Source organism: Salmo salar, chromosome ssa13, assembly GCF_905237065.1.
Source record: "Salmo salar chromosome ssa13, Ssal_v3.1, whole genome shotgun sequence".
Taxonomy (NCBI): domain Eukaryota; kingdom Metazoa; phylum Chordata; class Actinopteri; order Salmoniformes; family Salmonidae; genus Salmo; species Salmo salar.
Genome location: NC_059454.1, coordinates 61,101,442 through 61,120,343, shown reverse-complemented (window position 1 = coordinate 61,120,343; position 18,902 = coordinate 61,101,442). Strand labels below are relative to the sequence as shown.

The 18,902-nt window shown below is 41.7% G+C and overlaps 1 protein-coding gene across 23 annotated transcripts in view; it reads right to left on the bottom strand.

Moving 5' to 3' along the window:
- dlg2 (discs, large homolog 2 (Drosophila)) overlaps positions 1 to 18,902 on the bottom strand; it is a 400,329-nt gene that overhangs the window by 39,327 nt on the left and 342,100 nt on the right. For 20 of the 23 annotated variants that reach the window (XR_006758604.1, XM_014136934.2, XM_045693428.1 and 17 more), the window contains 2 exons: positions 6,488 to 6,547; positions 5,084 to 5,239 (listed from right to left, as the gene is read on the bottom strand). The exons of the other annotated variants lie outside the window; for them this stretch is intronic. Coding sequence is in view for 19 of the 20 variants with exons in the window: in XM_014136934.2 (XP_013992409.1) it covers positions 5,084 to 5,239; positions 6,488 to 6,547 (216 nt within the window). In the remaining variant the exon portion in view is untranslated. The remainder of the gene's footprint in view (positions 1 to 5,083; positions 5,240 to 6,487; positions 6,548 to 18,902) is intronic. 23 annotated transcript variants of the gene reach the window in all.

The following is an 18,902-nucleotide window of genomic DNA, read 5'->3' as shown; positions in this document are numbered from 1 at the left end:
AGGTGTTCTTAATGATTTGTACACTCAGTGTATATTTGAGAGACAATGAGCATGGTTGACCCCGTTGCTAGGAATGACAAGCTGCTTTCACCACTCTCATTAATAATAATACTACATGTATTACATTTGTAAAGTGATTTTCATTATACAAGAACAATCTCAAAGTGAATAAAATAGACAAATAGTAAAAAAAAAAAAAAAGAAACAAATATATCTGACCATATCATGAAAGCAACAATCAAAGTCTAGGGGGAAGGATAGGCCAATTGATAGAGATGAGTCTTACGGACTGCTTTAAAAGCTCCAACAGCCTGAACAGCTTGGAGACTATCTGGAAGGGAGTTCCATAGGTGTGGTGCACGGGAGGTAAAGGTACGGTAGACGCACCCTTTTTAAAGGCTATTGAGATGCATTAAAATCAGAGATTGTTATTGGACAAGTTCAGGTAGTCCTTCCTGTTTCGGCTGTTTTCTTCCATTTGGTTTATAGTGAATACGACCCTGATTACATTATGCTTCTGTGAGAATACACATGGTATTTAAGCCAGGGTTGTTAATAAATCATTAGAGTGGGCCCTTGCCCTCCCAGTGTCCCCAAAGTCCCCCCTGTGACAGCAACACAGACAGCTGAAACCCATTGATATGGAGAGAGGAACGGTCAGACAGCTGGAGGCCCACTGCAGGACATTCTAGGCTAGGACACAGGGAGGTAGCCTACAGTCAAAATGCTAATGCTAACATGGTTCTGTAATATCTATTCAGCACACCAGCAATAGCTAATTGACGTTTGCGGCACCAAGGCAACCACAGCATCTCACCGTAATCATGTGGGCGAATGAGAAAACAGAACATTCGTTGTGAATTCCACCTCTCTCTGGGTAAGCTCAGACAACCAATTCCGCCTATGCATTAAGCAAGCTCCATGAAATGCCTTTCTCTTCTTGCCTCATTATTTCATGTCACCTTTTGTTAGGCTCTCCCAGAATCTTTGTACTCATGCATCCCTTTGATATTTAAGTGTTCAAATCTGAAAATGTCGTAAGAAGAACGCCATGAACGTGAGAAGCAAACCGACGTTTTGAATAGACTGTTGGGTAGGTTACAGAGCATATCTACTGCATATGTGCTTTGCTTCAACATTTCAAATGTCCAGAAAACGTTTATTTTCAACCTTCCCGCAAAAGTTAACTAATGTTAATCGGTCTGATATTCTGTATAACCTTTGTGAAACAGATGAAATATAAATTCTGACGGATATATATAACTCAACTTACAGCAATCGCATAATGAGTGTGCACAACACAGTTTAGAAATTGAAATATTGCTATTGACTGTGGGTGGGCATCCTCTATCAGCATCCACCCACAGCCACTCAATTTCTGCAGGTGAGAGCGAGCGAGAAATGTAAATACAACCCATGTTTATTTATTTTCCCTTTTGTACTTCTACTATTTGCATATTGTTATAAACACTGTAAACAGCCATAATGTAATGTTTGAAATGTCTCCATTCTTTAGAAGCCTTTATGAGTGTAACGTTTACTGTTCATTTCTGATTGTTAATTTAATCTTTGTTTATTATCTATTTCACTTGCTTTGGCAATACAATACATTTCCCATGCCAATAATGCCCATTGAATTGAGAGAGCGAGAGCCACAGTCAGTGAGCATTAGGTAGTAATCAGTTATATTGTGGAGCAAGCTAGCCCAAGGCATGAGGGGGTCAACTAGAATTTCGTTTTTTATGTGGAGGTCCAAGAATCTGTTCAATGGTCATTTCAATTCTTTATATTTACAAATTGATTCTTGAAGAATATAACGAATTACAACCACGACTGCCTTCCCGCTCTGCATAAGTGTGACTACTTTAATACCGCAAAGCGATGTCAACGCTGGTCAAAATAACAGTGTCTGATTTCCATTCGTGTTTTGATAGCGAAAACAAGACTGTACACAGAGCATGACCATGTTCAGATGCTCTAAGTACTTGTGTTTTCTCACTCAACTTACTCACTTTACAGCAGAATGAGTGATGAAAACAAAATCCTTTGAGAAATGCTTGGAACTGCACACGCCCTTGCATTCTAGGGTAGGTTTTAAAGAGAAAGTCTGATTATTCTCCGCTCCCTCTGAGAAGTCGCCTCACAATACCACAGCTTTCTTAGGTTGTAATTGGATTTCGAGAATGGAAGAGGCAGTGCACTCGGCCCACAACGGAGGGAATGCAAATTAAAACGGAGATGAGGCAATCCAAAACACAGTGTGCGTCCCAAACGCGCACCTTAGGCCCTTGTCAAAAGTAGTGCACTGTATAGGGAATAGGGTGCGGTTTGGGATGTAACCACTGTAAACACACTGCCTTCTAGTTAATTAGGGTCCAGACAAAGAAGTAGTTATGCCTAACAATGAGTAATTAGACAAAACGTTACCCTTTAACAAAAAAAATGATTAAATGCTAATATGTTCTGATATTCTGTGATTGTGAGGCTTTTGCTAAGTCTTTGGAAAAGGAGACGGTAGCTAAGGCTCCTTATTAAAACATAAAAATAGCTCATAAAAACATTATTATTAAGGTCAAATGGACTAATAAACTCTGGGCTCCGGGGTGAAGTTTCCCCTAGTTAGAGATCTAGAATCAGGTTCCCTTCCCCTAACCCAAACTATATCTATTAGTGAGGAAAATGCCAAACTGACCTAAGGTCAGCATCTAAGGGCAGCTTCACCCTACAGTACATCAATACATTATGTCAGCTACACTTGAGCAATCAATCAAGGCTTATTGAATACCACATTTCATGGTTCTCTTATGCATCTCAGTTACCAGTGTTTAACATGTCAGACACATCAAGCATAGGGAAAGTCATCGAAGTGAATTCAATTTCAGTCGGCACATCCAGAGCATATCTATGAAGATCATTCCATCCCTACTTGTCATTTCAGGCCAGATAGGCATTTGTGTGGTATGATACAAATGGCACAGATTGAAACCAAATGAAGCAATATCCTGACAAATAGTTGAAAAAAACAATCATCCGATTTATAAAATCATATTTTTGTTTTATCCACATGACCAGACAGTGATAAAGACCTACGGTAGTGTGCTTCAACTGGAAGACTCTTCAACAGCAAATAAAACAGCAGACTACTCAATTTGAATTTAAACCATGGTCAAATAACTACATTGATTGTCTTCATAATTGTCAGCACAGTTTGAAATATCCCTTGTAAGTTTGATTTTGACCTAATACAAAACAAACCCTCATCTACCGATCCTTTGTGAAACAGCCCAGCATTGCTGCCACATGCACACAACACCATTTCATTAATACTGATCTAACAAGCTCTGCAATGACCTGCATAGTTAACAGCAGGCCAATTCATTCAAATATTAAAGTAGTCAAGGGACTCCACGTAATGATGCTGGAAGGCATGGTTTGCCAAGTGCCCAGCCTCATGGCTGGTGCTGATCCACTCGCCAGAGCAACTTTGGCTGCCTTTCCTCTGATAAGGAGCAACACGGCATCCCAAATGTAGCATCGGACTTAAAATGATCACTTGACTCAAAAACATATTTTTGTATTTTGTTCATTAATCCACTGTTGATATGGTCTCACAAACGTATTCTTGTCAGCAGTTACGTTTTCAAAACTTTCAGTAAAAAGCTACAAATGATGATGATGATGATAAATGCATTATATGATGCAAAACAACATCACACTTTTTTTTACTGAAAGTGCTCTCTCTTAACTTTACTGCTGACATGCACCATTTGTGGAGACCATATCAACAGTGGACTAATGAACAAAATACTAAAGATGTTTTTTTGTTGTTGAGTAAAGTGATCCTTTTAAATGCCTTAGCATTCAATGTATCTTGTTCTCTGTTCGCATTGCATTAGGCTGGTCCAACTTCAACAATATGGATGACGCACAGATTAACTAATCTGGTCCGAATAGCATGCACTTTAACACCTCATGCCTTATTCATGGTTACCATCACACCCCAGCTCTGTTGATTGTACTCCCAGATACGCTGCTCATGCAGAAATGATAAACAAGCAGAAATAATAAATAAGCCCTGCACAAACGAGATAAAGATGGCAAAGTGCTGTTACTAGGAGAAAGAGCAAACAATCAATAAAAGACTAACAACTGTATGCTTACCACTGACGGAATCTTGATCATTATCATATAAAATGGCACCTCAATACTTATTTTTCAATTGATGCAAAAAGAGTCTACTGCTGTTCTTGTTGATGTAATATCTATATTATTTTTTGTATTATTATTTGTATTATTATTATTATTATATTAACTACCCACGGAGGCCAAAAAGGAACTACTTTAGTTTTCATAACGTAATGCAGATCATTGAAATTCTAAACAAACAAGCAAAACTTAACGAATGTGGAGGCCATCCTGATCCAGAAGGGAAATAGTGCTTGAGGGTTCAACTACAACGTGTTCAGGGAGAGCTAAGAAAGAGATATATTGTCAAGCAAGCTGAGATTTTGTTTTTGACAAGTATATCTAATATAGATGAGTAGTGAAATCACAACTTGCCCCTTAACATTGCGATCACACCAACCACCGGCTTCACAAAAAGTGTAATAACATCTGGTGAGTTAAGTGCGTTTGATTGTGTTTGAGTGTGTCTGAGTAGGTGCTATATATAGGCTTCAACATACCACTTTTAAAACCACATTTACCGAATACCCTGACGCTTTCAGAGAAAACACATTCACTTATAACAACATTGCCCGACTTCGGGTTGGGGGGTGTCCAAATGTGTTTGCGAAAGATAAGGCCAGCAGGTTTGGACTAGATCAGATCCCCTGGAGTGAGAGGGAGCCGAAGGGAGGAGAGGCATGCAGGCTTGGAAGAGCGAGACCCTCTGGGAACGAGTGAGAAAGTGAGGATAGGAAGAGAGTAGGGGGCATGGATAGAGAGGTAGGAGAGGCATGCAGGCTGAGAAGAGCGAGATCCTTTGGGAACGAGTGAGTGTGTGTGAGGATAGGAAGAGAGTAGGGGGCATGCCATGCCATGCAATACAATGCAAAGTTATGCCATGCAGCGGGTAGAATACCTGGTGATCTCGGAGTCAGGGAGCAGGCCTAAGTGATAGTGAGGGAAGGGTATGGAGTGGAGGAGGCTTTTGTCGCACTCCATGGGGGAATAGCGGCGGGGAGAAGGTGTTTTGTCACACAGTTTGTTCACAGTGCTGTAAACTGGCTCAGGAGGCCTGGGGGTAGGAGAATAAAGCAGAGAGAGTGGTTAGTACAGAGAGGAGACAGAGACAGAACAGAGACAGAACAGAACAGATAAATAACACCTATGTTATGGGAGTGGAAAAGGAAGAATTCAACCTTGGTTTATAAAGCAATTTACATGTGCACTCAGGATTTTGTTGTTTTACATGCAAAACACCTACTGTTACGTGTCTTTTTTTTCTCTTCATTTAGAATTTGGATTTACTCAAAAATATCAGAACTCTTCCACCCCCCCATGCTGTCGGCACAGAGAGCCCTCCTGCAGACTTCCACTTCACTAGTTTCAAGTTCACTACACGCCAAGCTAACATTACCGCTCCAGTGAGTTTTCCATCTGCTTTATCTTTGAAATGAAGCAAAAAAGGTCAAACTTGTTTTTAGCATGAAACAAAGTGATTTGCACCATGATAGTACCAGTAAAGGAAAGCCTACTACCATCAGTATGGGGTGGTAACCGGTGACAACTTATGCGGGAACTAAATTCTATATTCATTACTGAACAATCTGAAAATCTTTAAGCTTAATTTATTTATTTATTTTTATCATCAATTTTGTCCATGAGCATTCCGAGTATGCACATCACTAAAGTGGCCTTGTGGTTAGTGTCCGCCCTGAGATTGGAAGGTTGGGAGTTCAATCCCCGGCCGAGTCATACCAAAGACAAAAAATGGGACCCAGTGCATCTCTGCTTGGCACTCAGCATTAAGGATATAGTTTGAGGGTAAGGCCCTGCAATAGACTAGCGTCCTGTTCAGGGGGTGTACCTGTACATAAAGCTGCTACTGGAACAGGAGATGGGTGCAGGAGCCTATGCGCCATTCCGGCTCGCACAAGGCTACTTACTTACATCACTAAAGCCCGCTTAGGGCAAAAAGAGGCCGCTTTGAAAGGAAACTGATATGAGAACTAACATGGATCCATATTCAGACAGCACATATAAATTACTTTTTTTTTTATATATATACTTGAGCTTAGGAAACTGAGAAAAACATAAATAACTGCCTCTTTATAACTCAAATTAGATCACACTGACAAGATTACATTGTAGTTTATTGGTAATTTTTGAACAATTATTTTGCACACGTAAATGTATGTTACCCACTGTATATGCTGTCTTGCATTAGAGGATAAAATGAGGACAAAGATGTATCACAGATGGAATGGGAGGACAAACATGAGGGCCAAACATGAGGGTCAGCAGTCATTTTGAAATGTCTCACCTCAACTGGAAGTGCTGCGAATCAAACCTGTGACCCTCCCCGTCATCTATTGAGGCATTTCTGATTGGGGAAGAGATGAGACCAACAAAGGAAGTGCAATAACAGAGTCAGAATCAGAGTGGCAATACGAAGGAAAACTGCAAAAAGGATCAGATTTGACATGGTTCTATTAATTAGAATTACTAATACTAATAGCTATATATTTATAATATACTTTGTATGCATTTAGCATAAAAGCCAAACGAAGAAAGAGCATGCATATGTGTTCTTTGTCTTTGACACAACAAACAGTTGGACGCATGCTACAGAGGATGACACAAAGTGTTTGATCAGGGAGAAATGTTTGATAAACAAATAAATTCCTTACAATAGAGACTACAAACGGGACCACCATAATGTATTTATAAAATTACAAAATCCTCATTGCCAAAGGTTCATTATTGATATGGCTCAATTACCCAACCTTGGACAGACTGTTTGTTCCCACACTCGGGACTCTGACTCTCTATTGGTTACACAGACTTTTAGCCTCCCATTCTATTCTAACCACCTCTCACCGGCTTTGTATTCATGTTACCTGATGAAATTTCTGTACAATATGATCTTGTTGCCATCTAATGCACATTCAGATGTCATAAATCAGCACTGCAGAGCTCTCCCTGTCATATGCCGTGCCTTGATTATATTACTGTTGATGATATCTGGAAATGTGCATGTACACCCTGGTCCATCTACTGTTGCTAGCCCCAATTCTGACTTGTGCTCTGACATCTGCTTCACTGATTTCTGCTCTCGTATAAAATTATTACCTAAAATGGATAAATTGAAAATATGGGTTCACAGCTCCAATCCAGATGTGTTGGTCATTACTGAGACGTGGTTAAGGAAGAATGTTTTGAATACTGACGTTAACCTTTCTGGTTATAATCTTTTTCGGCAAGACTGAGTCTGAATTTGTCCTGTTTGGTGACTTAAACTGGGACATGCTTAAACCACTTGACCAAGTCCTAAAGCAATGGGACTCCCTAAATCTTTCTCAGACTATTACCAATCCCACAAGGTATGACTCCAAACACCCAGAAAAGGCTACTCTCCTTAATTCTATCCTCACAAATAATCCTGATAGGAATCAGTCTGGTGTTTTCTGTAATGACCTTAGTTGCGCAGCAACTCACTGCCTTCCTGAAGACAAACAATGTACACGAAACACTTCAGTCTGGTTTTAGACCCCATCATAGCACTGAGACTGCACTTGTGAAGGTGGTAAATTACCTTTTAATGACGTCAGACCGAGGTTCTGCGTCTGTCCTCGTGCTCCTAGATCTTAGTGCTGCTTTTGATACCATCGATCACCACATTCTTTTGGAGAGATTGGAAACCCAAATTGGTCTACATGGACAAGTTCTGGCCTGGTTTAGGTCTTATCTGTCGGAAAGATATCAGTTTGTCTCTGTGAATGGTTTGTCCTCTGACAAATCAACTGTAAATTTCGGTGTTCCTCAAGGTTCCGTTTTAGGACCACTATTGTTTTCACTATATATTTTACCTCTTGGGGATGTCATTCGAAAACATAATGTTAGATTTCACTGCTATGCGGATGACACACAGCTGTACATTTCAATGAAACATGGTGAAGCCCCAAAATTGCCCTCGCTAGAAGCCTGTGTCTCAGACATAAGGAAGTGGATGGCTGCAAACTTTCTACTCTTAAACTCGGACAAAACAGAGATGCTTGTTCTAGGTCCCAAGAAACAAAGAAATCTTCCGTTGAATCTGACAATTAATCTGGATGGTTGTACAGTCGTCTCAAATAAAACTGTGAAGGACCTCGGCGTTACTCTGGACCCTGATCTCTCTTTTGAAGAACATATCAAGACTGTTTCAAGGACAGCTTTTTTCCATCTACGTAACATTGCAAAAATCAGAAACTTTCTGTCCAAAAATGACGCAGGACTACTGCAATGCTCTACTTTCCGGCTACCCGGATAAAGCACTAAATAAACTTCAGTTAGTGCTAAATACGGCTGCTAGAATCCTGACTAGAACCAAAAAATGTGATCATATTACTCCAGTGCTAGCCTCCCTACACTGGCTTCCTGTTAAGACAAGGGCTGATTTCAAGGTTTTACTGCTAACCTACAAAGCATTACATGGGCTTGCTCCTACCTATCTTTCCGATTTGGTCCTGCCGTACATACCTACACGTACGCTACGGTCACAAGACGCGGGCCTCCTAATTGTTCCTAGAATTTCTAAGCAAACAGCTGGAGGCAGGGCTTTCTCCTATAGAGCTCCATTTTTATGGAATAGTCTGCCTACCCATGTGAGTGACGCAGACTCAGTCTCAACCTTTATGTCTTTACTGAAGACACATCTCTTCAGTAGGTCCTATGATTAAGTGTAGTCTGGCTCAGGGGTGTGAAGGTGAACGGAAAGGCTGGAGCAACGAACCGCCCTTGCTGTCTCTGCCTGGCCGGTTTCCCCTCTTTCCACTGGGATTCTCTGCCTCTACCCCTATTACGGGGGCTGAGTCACTGGCTTACTGGTGTTCTTCCATGCCGTCCCTGGGAGGGGTGCGTCACTTGAGTGGGTTGAGTCACTGACGTGGTCTTCCTGTCTGGGTTGGTGCCCCCCCTTGGGCTGTGCCGTGGCGGAGATCTTTGTGGGCTATACTCGGCCTTGTCCCGGGATGGTATGTTGGTGGTTGGAGATATCCCTCCAGTGGTGTGGAGGCTGTGCTTTGGCAAAGTGGGTGGGGTTATATCCTACCTGTTTGGCCCTGTCCGGGGGTTTCATCGGATGGGGCCACAGTGTCTCCCTGACCCCTCCTGTCTCAGCCTCCAGTATTTATGCTGCAGTAGTTTATGTGTCGGGGGGCTAGGGTCAGTCTGTCACATCTGGAGTATTTCTCTTGTCTTTTCCGGTGTCCTGTGTGAATTGAAATATGCTCTCTCTAATTCTCTCTTTCTCTTTCTTTCTTTCTTTCTCTCTCTCGGAGGACCTGAGCCCTAGGACCATGCTTCAGGACTACCTGGCTTGATGACTCCTTGCTGTCCCCAGTTCACCTGGCCGTGCTGCTGCTCCAGTTCCAACTGTTCTGCCTGCAGCTATGGAACCCTGACCTGTTCACCGGACGTGCTACCTGTCCCAGACCTGTTGTCCCAGACCTGCTGGAACCCTGACCTATTCACCGGACATGCTACCTGTCCCAGGCCTGCTGTTTTCAACTCTCTAGAGACAGCAGGAGTGGTAGAGATACTCTCAAAAATCGGCGATGAAAAAGCCAACTGACACTTACTCTTGTGTTACTGACTTGTTGCACCCTCGACAACTACTATGATTATTATTATTTGACAATGCTGGTCATTTATGAACATTTGAACATCTAGGCCATGTGCTGTTATAATCTCCACCCGGCACAGCCAGAAGAGGACTGGCCACCCCTCATAGCCTGGTTCCTCTCTAGGTTTCTTCCTAGGTTTTGGCCTTTCTAGGGAGGTTTTCCTAGCCACCGTGCTTCTACACCTGCATTGCTTGCTGTTTGGGGTTTTAGGCTGGGTTTCTGTACAGCACTTTGAGATATCAGCTGATGTAAGAAGGGCTATATAAATACATTTGATTTGATTTGATCACTGTTTTACAGCCTGTGTTAATAATGGCTGCTCAGTGAAACGACCTGTCCTGATTTGTCATAGACGCTTGCTAAAATACTTTAATGAGCAAGAGTTCCTTCATGAACTGGCTTCTGTAAAATGGTATAGAATCAGCTTGATACCCTCTGTCGAAGATGCTTGGGCATTCTTTTTTTTAAATTTCAGTGGTATTAACAAACACACCCCCATTAAAAACAGATTCAGCCCCTGGTTCAACCATGGTCTTGCAGAGTTACTCCACCTCAAGAATTGCATTTGGCGAAAGGCTCTGCACACGCATACTCAGGCTGACAGGCTATCGTTCAGGCAAATGAGAAATAAGTGCACTCAGGCTATCCGGAAGGCCAAAGTTAGTTACTTTAAGGAGCAGTTCCCTCTCTGTGGGTCTAATCCCAAGAAAGACCTGGAGAATAAACCCTCCTCCTCACAGCTTCCCATGTCCCTTAATGTTGATGATGTGGTTGTTACTGACAAGAAGCACATGGCTGAGCTCTTTAATCACCACTTCATTAAGTCAGGATTCCTATTTGACTCAACCATGCCTCCTTGCCCATCCAACATTTCCTCATCTCCCACCCCTTCTAATGCGACTACCCCCGATGCTTCTCCCTCTTTTTCCCCTGCCTCGCTACAAAGTTTCTCCCTGCAGGTGGTCACTGAATCTGAGGTGCTAAAGGAGCTCCTTAAACCTGACCCCAAAAATCCATCTGGGTCAGATGGTTTAGACCCTTTCTTCTTTAAGGTTGCTGCCCCTATCATCGCCAAGCCTATCTCTGACCTTTTTAACCGGTCTCTCCTTTCTGGGGAGGTTCCCATTGCTTGGAAGGCAGCCACGGTTTGTCCTTTATTTAAAGGGGGAGATCAAGCTGATCATAACTGTTATAGGCCTATTTCTATTTTGCCCTGTTTATCAAAAGTGTTGGACAAACTTGTCAATAATCAACTGACTCTCTTTCTTGATGTCTATAGTATTCTCTCGGGTATGCAATCTGGCTTCCGCTCAGGTTATGGATGTGTCACTGCAACCTTAAACGTCCTAAATGATGTCACCATTGCCCTTGATTCTAAGCAATATTGTGCTGCTATTTTTATTGACTTGGCCAAAGCTTTTGATACTGTAGACCATTCCATTCTTGTGGGAGCTCCTTAAACTTGGAGTATTGGTGTCTCTGAGGGGTCTTTGGCCTGGTTTGCTAACTACCTCTCTCAAAGAGTGCAGTGTATTAAGTCAGAAAATCTGCTGTCTCACCCACTGTCTGTCACCAAGGGACTAACCCAAGGCTCGATCCTAGGCCCCACGCTCTTCTCAATTTACATCAACAACATTGCTCAGGCAGTAGGAAGCTCTCTCATCCATTTATATGCAGATGATACAATCTTATATTCAGCTGGCCACTCCCCGGATTTTGTGTTAAATGCTCTACAACAAAGCTTTCTTAGTGTCCCACAAGCTTTCTCTACCCTTAACCTTGTTCTGAGCACCTCCAAAACAAATGTCATGTGGTTTGGTAAGAAGACTGCCCCTCCTCTCACAGGTGTTATTACTACCTCTGAGGGTTTAGAGCTTGAGGTAGTCACCTCATACAAGTACTTGGGAGTATGGCTAGACGGAGCACTGTCCTTCTTTCAGCAAATATCAAAGCTGCAGGCTAAAGTTAAATCTAGACTTGGTTTCCTCTATCGTAATCGCTCCTCTTTCACCCCAGCTGCCAAACTAACCCTGATTCAGATGATCATCCTACCCATGCTAGATTACAGAGACATCATTTATAGATCGGCAGGTAAGGATGCTCTCGAGCGGCTAGATGTTCTTTAACATTCGGCCATCAGATTTGCCACCAATGCTCCTTATAGGACACATCACTGCACTCTATACTCCTCTGTAAACTGGTCATCTCTGTATACCCGTCGCAAGACCCACTGGTTGATGCTTATTTATAAAACCCTCTTAGGCCTCACTCCCCCTTATCTGAGATATCTACTGCAGCCCTCATCCTCCACGTACAACACCCGTTCTGCCAGTCACATTCTGTTAAAGGTCCCCAAAGCACACACATCCCTGGGTCGCTCCTCTTTTCAGTTCGCTGCAGCTAGCGACTGGAACGAGCTGCAACACTCAAATTGGACAGTTTTATCTCAATCTCTTCATTCAAAGACTCAATCATGGACACTTACTGACAGTTGTTGTGGCTGCTTTGTGTGATGAATTGTTGTCTCTACCTTCTTGCCCTTTGTGCTGTTGTCTGTGCCCAATAATGTTTGTACCATGTTGTGTTGCTACCATGCTTTGTTGTCATGTGTTGCTGCCTTGCTATGTTGTTGTCTTAGGTCTCTCTTTATGTAGTGTTGTGTTGTCTCTCTTGTTGTGATGTGTGTTTTGTCCTATATTTATATTGTATTATTTTTTTTAAATACCAGGCCCCTGTCCCCGCAGGAGGCCTTTTACTTTTTGGTAGGCCGTCATTGTAAATAAGAATTTGTTCTTAACCGATTTGTCTAGTTAAATAAAGGTTAAATAAAAAGAAATATTTAAAAAAATGATATAGCACCTTACGTTGAACTAATGTAATGAGTGAGTGATCAAATAAGTAACGATTTGTGTGCAGTATTTGTCCATTATGTGAGCATTTATACGCATTTTTGTGTGCCGTTTATATTTTCTAATACACTTTGTATGTGCAGTACTTTTAAGAAAGTTGTTGTGGAGTGTACAGACGTGCACGTATCATTGACAGTGTATAAGTGTGAACGTGTGTGATGCTCCATTGGTTGCAGGGCTGCATTAGCCATTCTTTTTGCTCCTGCAGATTAAACCAGTGTGGTTGGATATAGCCCTGCCCTGCTCAGTGGCCCACTTTCTATCTCTCCCCGTACTACGCCCCCCCCACTACCCCCACGTCGTGTCGCATGGTTCAGGCGCGTGATGCCTCTACTTGGCCACAGCTCTGAGCATGCCGCAGTACAGCACAGACCCAGATCTCGCTCTCCTCCTGCTGCTACGCTCCTGCGCTCTCTAGCTCACTTCTCTGAGTTTTTTTGATGAAATACGATCCGATCACAGCTCCCAGCTAGCTTCCTCTTGTATACTTCCTATCAAGACACTCAAGACACAATGAAGGGTGCCTTGATGGGAAAAGTAAGCCCCACTATAAATTAACTATTTTTCTACATTTTCCATTTCCCGAATGGTGGCCATAATCCCCATTTTTCCCAGTCCATAGACTACCCCTTTTATTAAAGAGCACCTTTATACCAAGTCTCCACAGCCTTATGGTTTTCACCCATTCAAGTGCAGCAGCTCATTGTTTTTAACTGCCTCTTGTGTCATGAGAGTAAGGTGCCTTAAAGCCGCAGTTAAACTGACTACAACCACTCTTCAGCTGCTTCTGTAGCCAGCTTTAGTGGAATATTGAAATCAAACATCAACTTAAATGTATAACAGGCCCATTCACCGTCTTTGTAGGCCACAAGTAGATTGCATGTTGTGCTTTACAGTAACAAACTGTTATTTCAAGGATTGTTTGTCTAATCTAATTTAAACAGAGCAGAGATAGTGACTGTAGATGCAGCTGAGATACGCTATCCCGTGGCTGAGGCTGGTCTAGCGGGTATCTCCGCCTGCAGCACATACAGTGAGCTCCAAAAGTATTGGGAGAGTGACAAATGTTCTTGTTGTTTTGGCTCTGTATTCCACCGCTTTAGATTTCGAAATTATACAATGACTATGAGGTTAAACCCAGAGACCACCAAAGAAAACCCTTATTTCCAATACAAACTGAAGAGATTAAATCAGAAGATCATACAAATTATTGTAAGATGAAATAGAAGAAAAAATATATATATTTTAAAATATCCCTATGTTTTCTCTGAAGGCCCAGAAGGCCCTCACACTTCCCCATAGCATATACAGTAAGTGAATTTGTTCCAATACTTTTAGTCCCCTAAAATGGGGGGGGAGACTATGAAAAAAAGTGGTGTAATTTCTAAATGGTTCACCTGATACGGATGAAAATACCCTCAATTTAAAGTTGACAGTCTGCACTTTAACGTCATAGCAATTGTACTATTTCAAATGCAAAGTGCTGTAGTACAGAGCCAAAACATTTGTTACTGTCCTAATACTTTTGGAGCTCACTGTATACACCACCCCAGCAAGGCTATGAATCACAGCCCCAATGCTATTCTACATCTCCCTCTCTGTCTCCATCCTCATTTCAAGCTATTCCTGTCTGAATAGATAGACTGTCCTGAGGGGTGCTTTCTCCTGCTGGGGGCTCATTTAATTACGGCTGCATCCCGCATCCCAAATGGCACCCCATTCCCGGGCTCTGGTCAAAAGTAGTGCACTATGTAAGGAATAAGGTGCCATTTGGGACGCATCCTACATTTGTTGAGCCGTGTCACAGTATCGAAGCCAGCCAAGCATGCTGTCAGCTGCAGAGGCACACACAGATTGGCAGACATTCAGGGCCAAACGCGTGCTCAGTTTCTGTCAGCTACACATCTCCCCAATTGGTCTGACAGAAACACAGGAGTTGGCAGACAGCAGGCGTGACCTGTCGTTACTATTTGCAGCGACTGAATCAGCAAATCCTTGTGCGTCTACCTTACAGAGCGCCTACCTGGGCATTGAGGACAAACTTATAAAAATAATAATAATAATAATATTATCATTTAGCCAACGAGGCAATTTATAGATTTATACTACGATAACTTTGTCTGTGAGGTGTAAATGGACTTATTTGGTTATTTTATAACACCTCAGTACAGTATGTGATGGTTAGTGCTGAGCTATTTTACCGAATTGTAGGCAGTGGTGGAAAAAGTACTCAATAAAAGATACCTTCATAGAAAATTACTCAAGTAAAAGTGCGCGTCACCCAGTAAAATACTACTCGAGTAAAAGTAAAAAAATATTAGGTTTTAAATATACTTAAGTATCAAAAGTAAATGTAATTGCTAAAATATACTTAAGTATCAAAAGTAAAAGTACGAATAATAAAACATTCCTTATATTAAGCAAACCAGACAGCACAATTTTCTTGTTTTTGTTTTATTTACGGATAGCCAGGGTCACACTCCAACACTCAGAAATCATTTAAAAACAAAGCATTTGTGGTTAGTGAGTCCGCCAGATCAGAGGCAGTAGGGATGACCAGGGATATTCTCTTGATAAGTGTGCGAATTGGACCGTTTTCTGTCCTGCTAAGCATTCAAAATGTAACGAGTACTTTTGGGTCTCAGGGAAAATGTATGGAGTAAAAAGTACATAATTTTCTTTAGGAATGTAGTGAAGTAAAAGTTGTTAAAAATATAAATAGTCAAGTACAGATACCCCCCAAAAATACTTAAGTTGTACTTTAATGTATTTTATTTTTCATTTTTTTAAACAACTAATTGACAACTATTTCAATGCGCACATTACACGGTTTCTCTAGAGATAAATTAGATCAAGCCCGAACTGTGCAATGTAGTAAGGAGTTGTAGTTTCCAACAGGCCAATATTCTACATAGTTTAGCACAGAAAGTGGTAATTGACTACAAAGACCACAATCTATTGTGCATCTACTTGTCCAGTCTGTGTGTTTCTTTTACACCTGCTACATTAGGCTGACACAGCGAAGGAGACAGAAGAATGTGTGATTGAGTGGGAGAGAGCAGTTGCTTTGCGAGGTATCTCTACCTGAAAATACATGATCTAAGTGATTGATAGCTGGTATTCAGCAGTCATAAAAGTATGCCTTATTTACTCCAAAGAACTACTAAAATAGAGATTTTGTCAGATGACTGAATGGAATAATAAAATAAAACAAATACAATATACACAACTGAAATATTTTATTAAAGTAAAGTAATGTGAATAAATGATGGTTAATAAGTGATAAGCACTACCATTCACTACTTTCATTGTTTTATTCTGTGTTACAGCATTCAAACCACATAATGCATAGTGCTTTTAACGTAAAATAAATAAACCAAAATTGAAAACCGTGATTATTTTTTTAATGATCGAACCAAAACAAAACCAATTTCAAAAAGCACTAATCACTCACAACTAGTGACGGCACTACACGTGTCAACAACGGAGGTTATCAAAATTGTTGTTGAATTAATTTCCCATTAACTTACAGATTCTGGTAAGGGGATATTTCCCATGAACCTGTCAACAATTCTGGGTTAAAAAAAAGTGTTCAAAACTCTGTTTGTGAGCAAAAGATGACTTTATACACATACAAAAAAAGGGGGTAAAAGCACTGGAGTTAGGCCCTTTATAGTACCAAGATCAATGAATCTGAAAGGGATAGATCTCAAACATGAACCAAAACTGAATATTGTGATTTATGGTTTTTACATTTTTTATCTTAATTTAATCTAAGGCAAAAAACTATTTGGATGGTCCATATAGCTATGTTGGCACTGCTGGATTCTAGCTTGAAATATATACTTATTCATGTTACTATACTAGAACTACTTTACATATATAATGTTATTGTTAAATCTCATGGATCTTACGGAGAGGGCCAAAGGGTAACAGTCTGGTTTCAGTCACTGATAAAGTTGGTTAGCGGTGGATTAGGGAGGAGTGAGGAATGTGGCCTGAGGTCAGGTCAGACGAAGTGACAAGGAGCAGTTATATTACACACTGTTGGATTCTGGGTTAAACTTTAAACATTGCTATCGATCGATCAGAAGTAATACTATAGTATCTGAGGGGTGGTAGAGAATGGAGGTCACATCAGAAAATGGTTATCTGTAGGAGACAGATGGTTTTGGAATGTGCTGGGTGGACGGGAGGAAGTCACAGGAGCGCTATACGTGAAACGGGTGGAGTGCTTTGGATTAGACATCAAGGGGGTTGAGGTCAGGTCAGGTCACCTGAAGGGAGACAGAACGGTTTATTACTCTATCACTTCGTCTTCCTGTCGAACCATAAGATGTAAGGAGAGAAGGAGGAGTGTCTAAAGTGGAGTATATATATATACACTTGTGGTGGTGGGAACATGTCTTTATCTGAATACAGCTGTGTCGACCCTTTGGGAAGAATTAAACTTGGTTAAGCTTCTCTAGTGTCCGTGAGTTATTTACTCTGAAAATTAGAACCTAACAACACACACCGCCTGAGTTCCTGCCTAGCAACAGAGATGTATTGGCCGTCTAGATGTGGAAGGAGGAGACTCCGCCTAATAGGAGGGTATAAATACTTGTGCTGGTGGGAACATGTCTTTGTCTTTTCAGCTGTTTGACCCAGTGGGTGAATAAACTTGGTTTGAGCTTTGACTAGTCTGTTAGAATCACAAAATGGCAAAGTTGGGTTTGAGCTTACAAGAAGGCAGCCATACAGTACGGCGCCATCTCCAATGTTTAGCTAGTAAGTTTGACTTCAATTAAAACTAACCCAGTCAATTCAGGAAGTAAACTGAAATACCTATTCAATAATTAAAAAAATGCTTAATTCAAATCACTTCCTGAATTGACTGACTTCAATTTTAATTGACCCCAACCCTGTTAACTATCAGGGCCACCCTCTGAATTAAAGAGCCACTGAACATGCTGATTGACACGTGGGTTTATCTGTTGCTCATTAGAAAAACTAGATTTCAGTCTTGGAGGTGTTTCTCCTGACAATAATAATAATGTTTGTCCCCCATGAGACACTGTAGTTCCCACGCCACAAGAAGTCTCGACCATTGTTACTCTCCCTTCCAGGATGGCTACAAGACACTCCCCCGCCCTCCCTTCGGCAAATCAGATCACAACTCCATTCTGCTCCTCCCATACTATAGGCAGAAACTCAAATTGGAAGTACCCGTGCTAAGGTCTATTCAACGCTGGTCTGACCAATCAGAATCCATGCTTCAAGATTGTTTTGATCACGTGGACAGGGATATGCTACGGGTAGCCGCTGAGAATGGCATTGACGTATACACGGACACAGTGACTGAGTTAATCAGAAAGTGTATAGGGGATGTTGTTCCCACTGTGACTATTAAAACCTACCCAAACCAAAAACCGTGGATAGATGGCAGCATTCGCGCAAAACTGAAAGTGTGAACCACCACATTTAACCACGACAAGGTGACTGGGAATTTGGTCAAATACAAACAGTATAATTATTCCATCTGTAAGGCAATGAAACAGGCAAAAGTAAGTACAGAGAAAAAGTGGAGTAGCAATTCAACGGCTCAGACACAAGACGTATGTGGCAGGGTCTATAGACAATCACGGAATGCAAAGGAAAAAACAGAAACGTCGTAGACACCGATGTCTTGCTCCCGGACAAGCTAAACACCTTCTTCGCCCACTTTGAGGATAACACAGTGCCACCGACGTGGTCCGCCCCCAAGGACTGTTGTCTCTCGTTCTCCGTGGCCGACATGAGTAAGACATTTAAGCTTGCTAACCCTTGCAAGGCTACCGGTCAAGACAGTATCCCTAGCCGCGTCCTCAGAGCATGCACAGACCAGCTGGCTGGAGTGTTTACGGACATATTCAATCTCTCCCTATCCCAGTCTCCACTTGCTTCAAGATGTCCAGCATTATTCCTGTACCTAAGAAAGCAAAGGTAAGTGAATGAAATTACTATCGCCCCGTAGCACTCACTTCTGTCATCATGAAGTGCTTTGAGAGGCTAGATTAAGATCATATCAGCTCTACCTTAACTGACACCCAAGAACCAATTCAATTTGCTTACCGCCCTAAGAGATCGACAGACGATGCAATCGCCATCGCACTGCACACTGCCCTATCACATCTGGACAAGA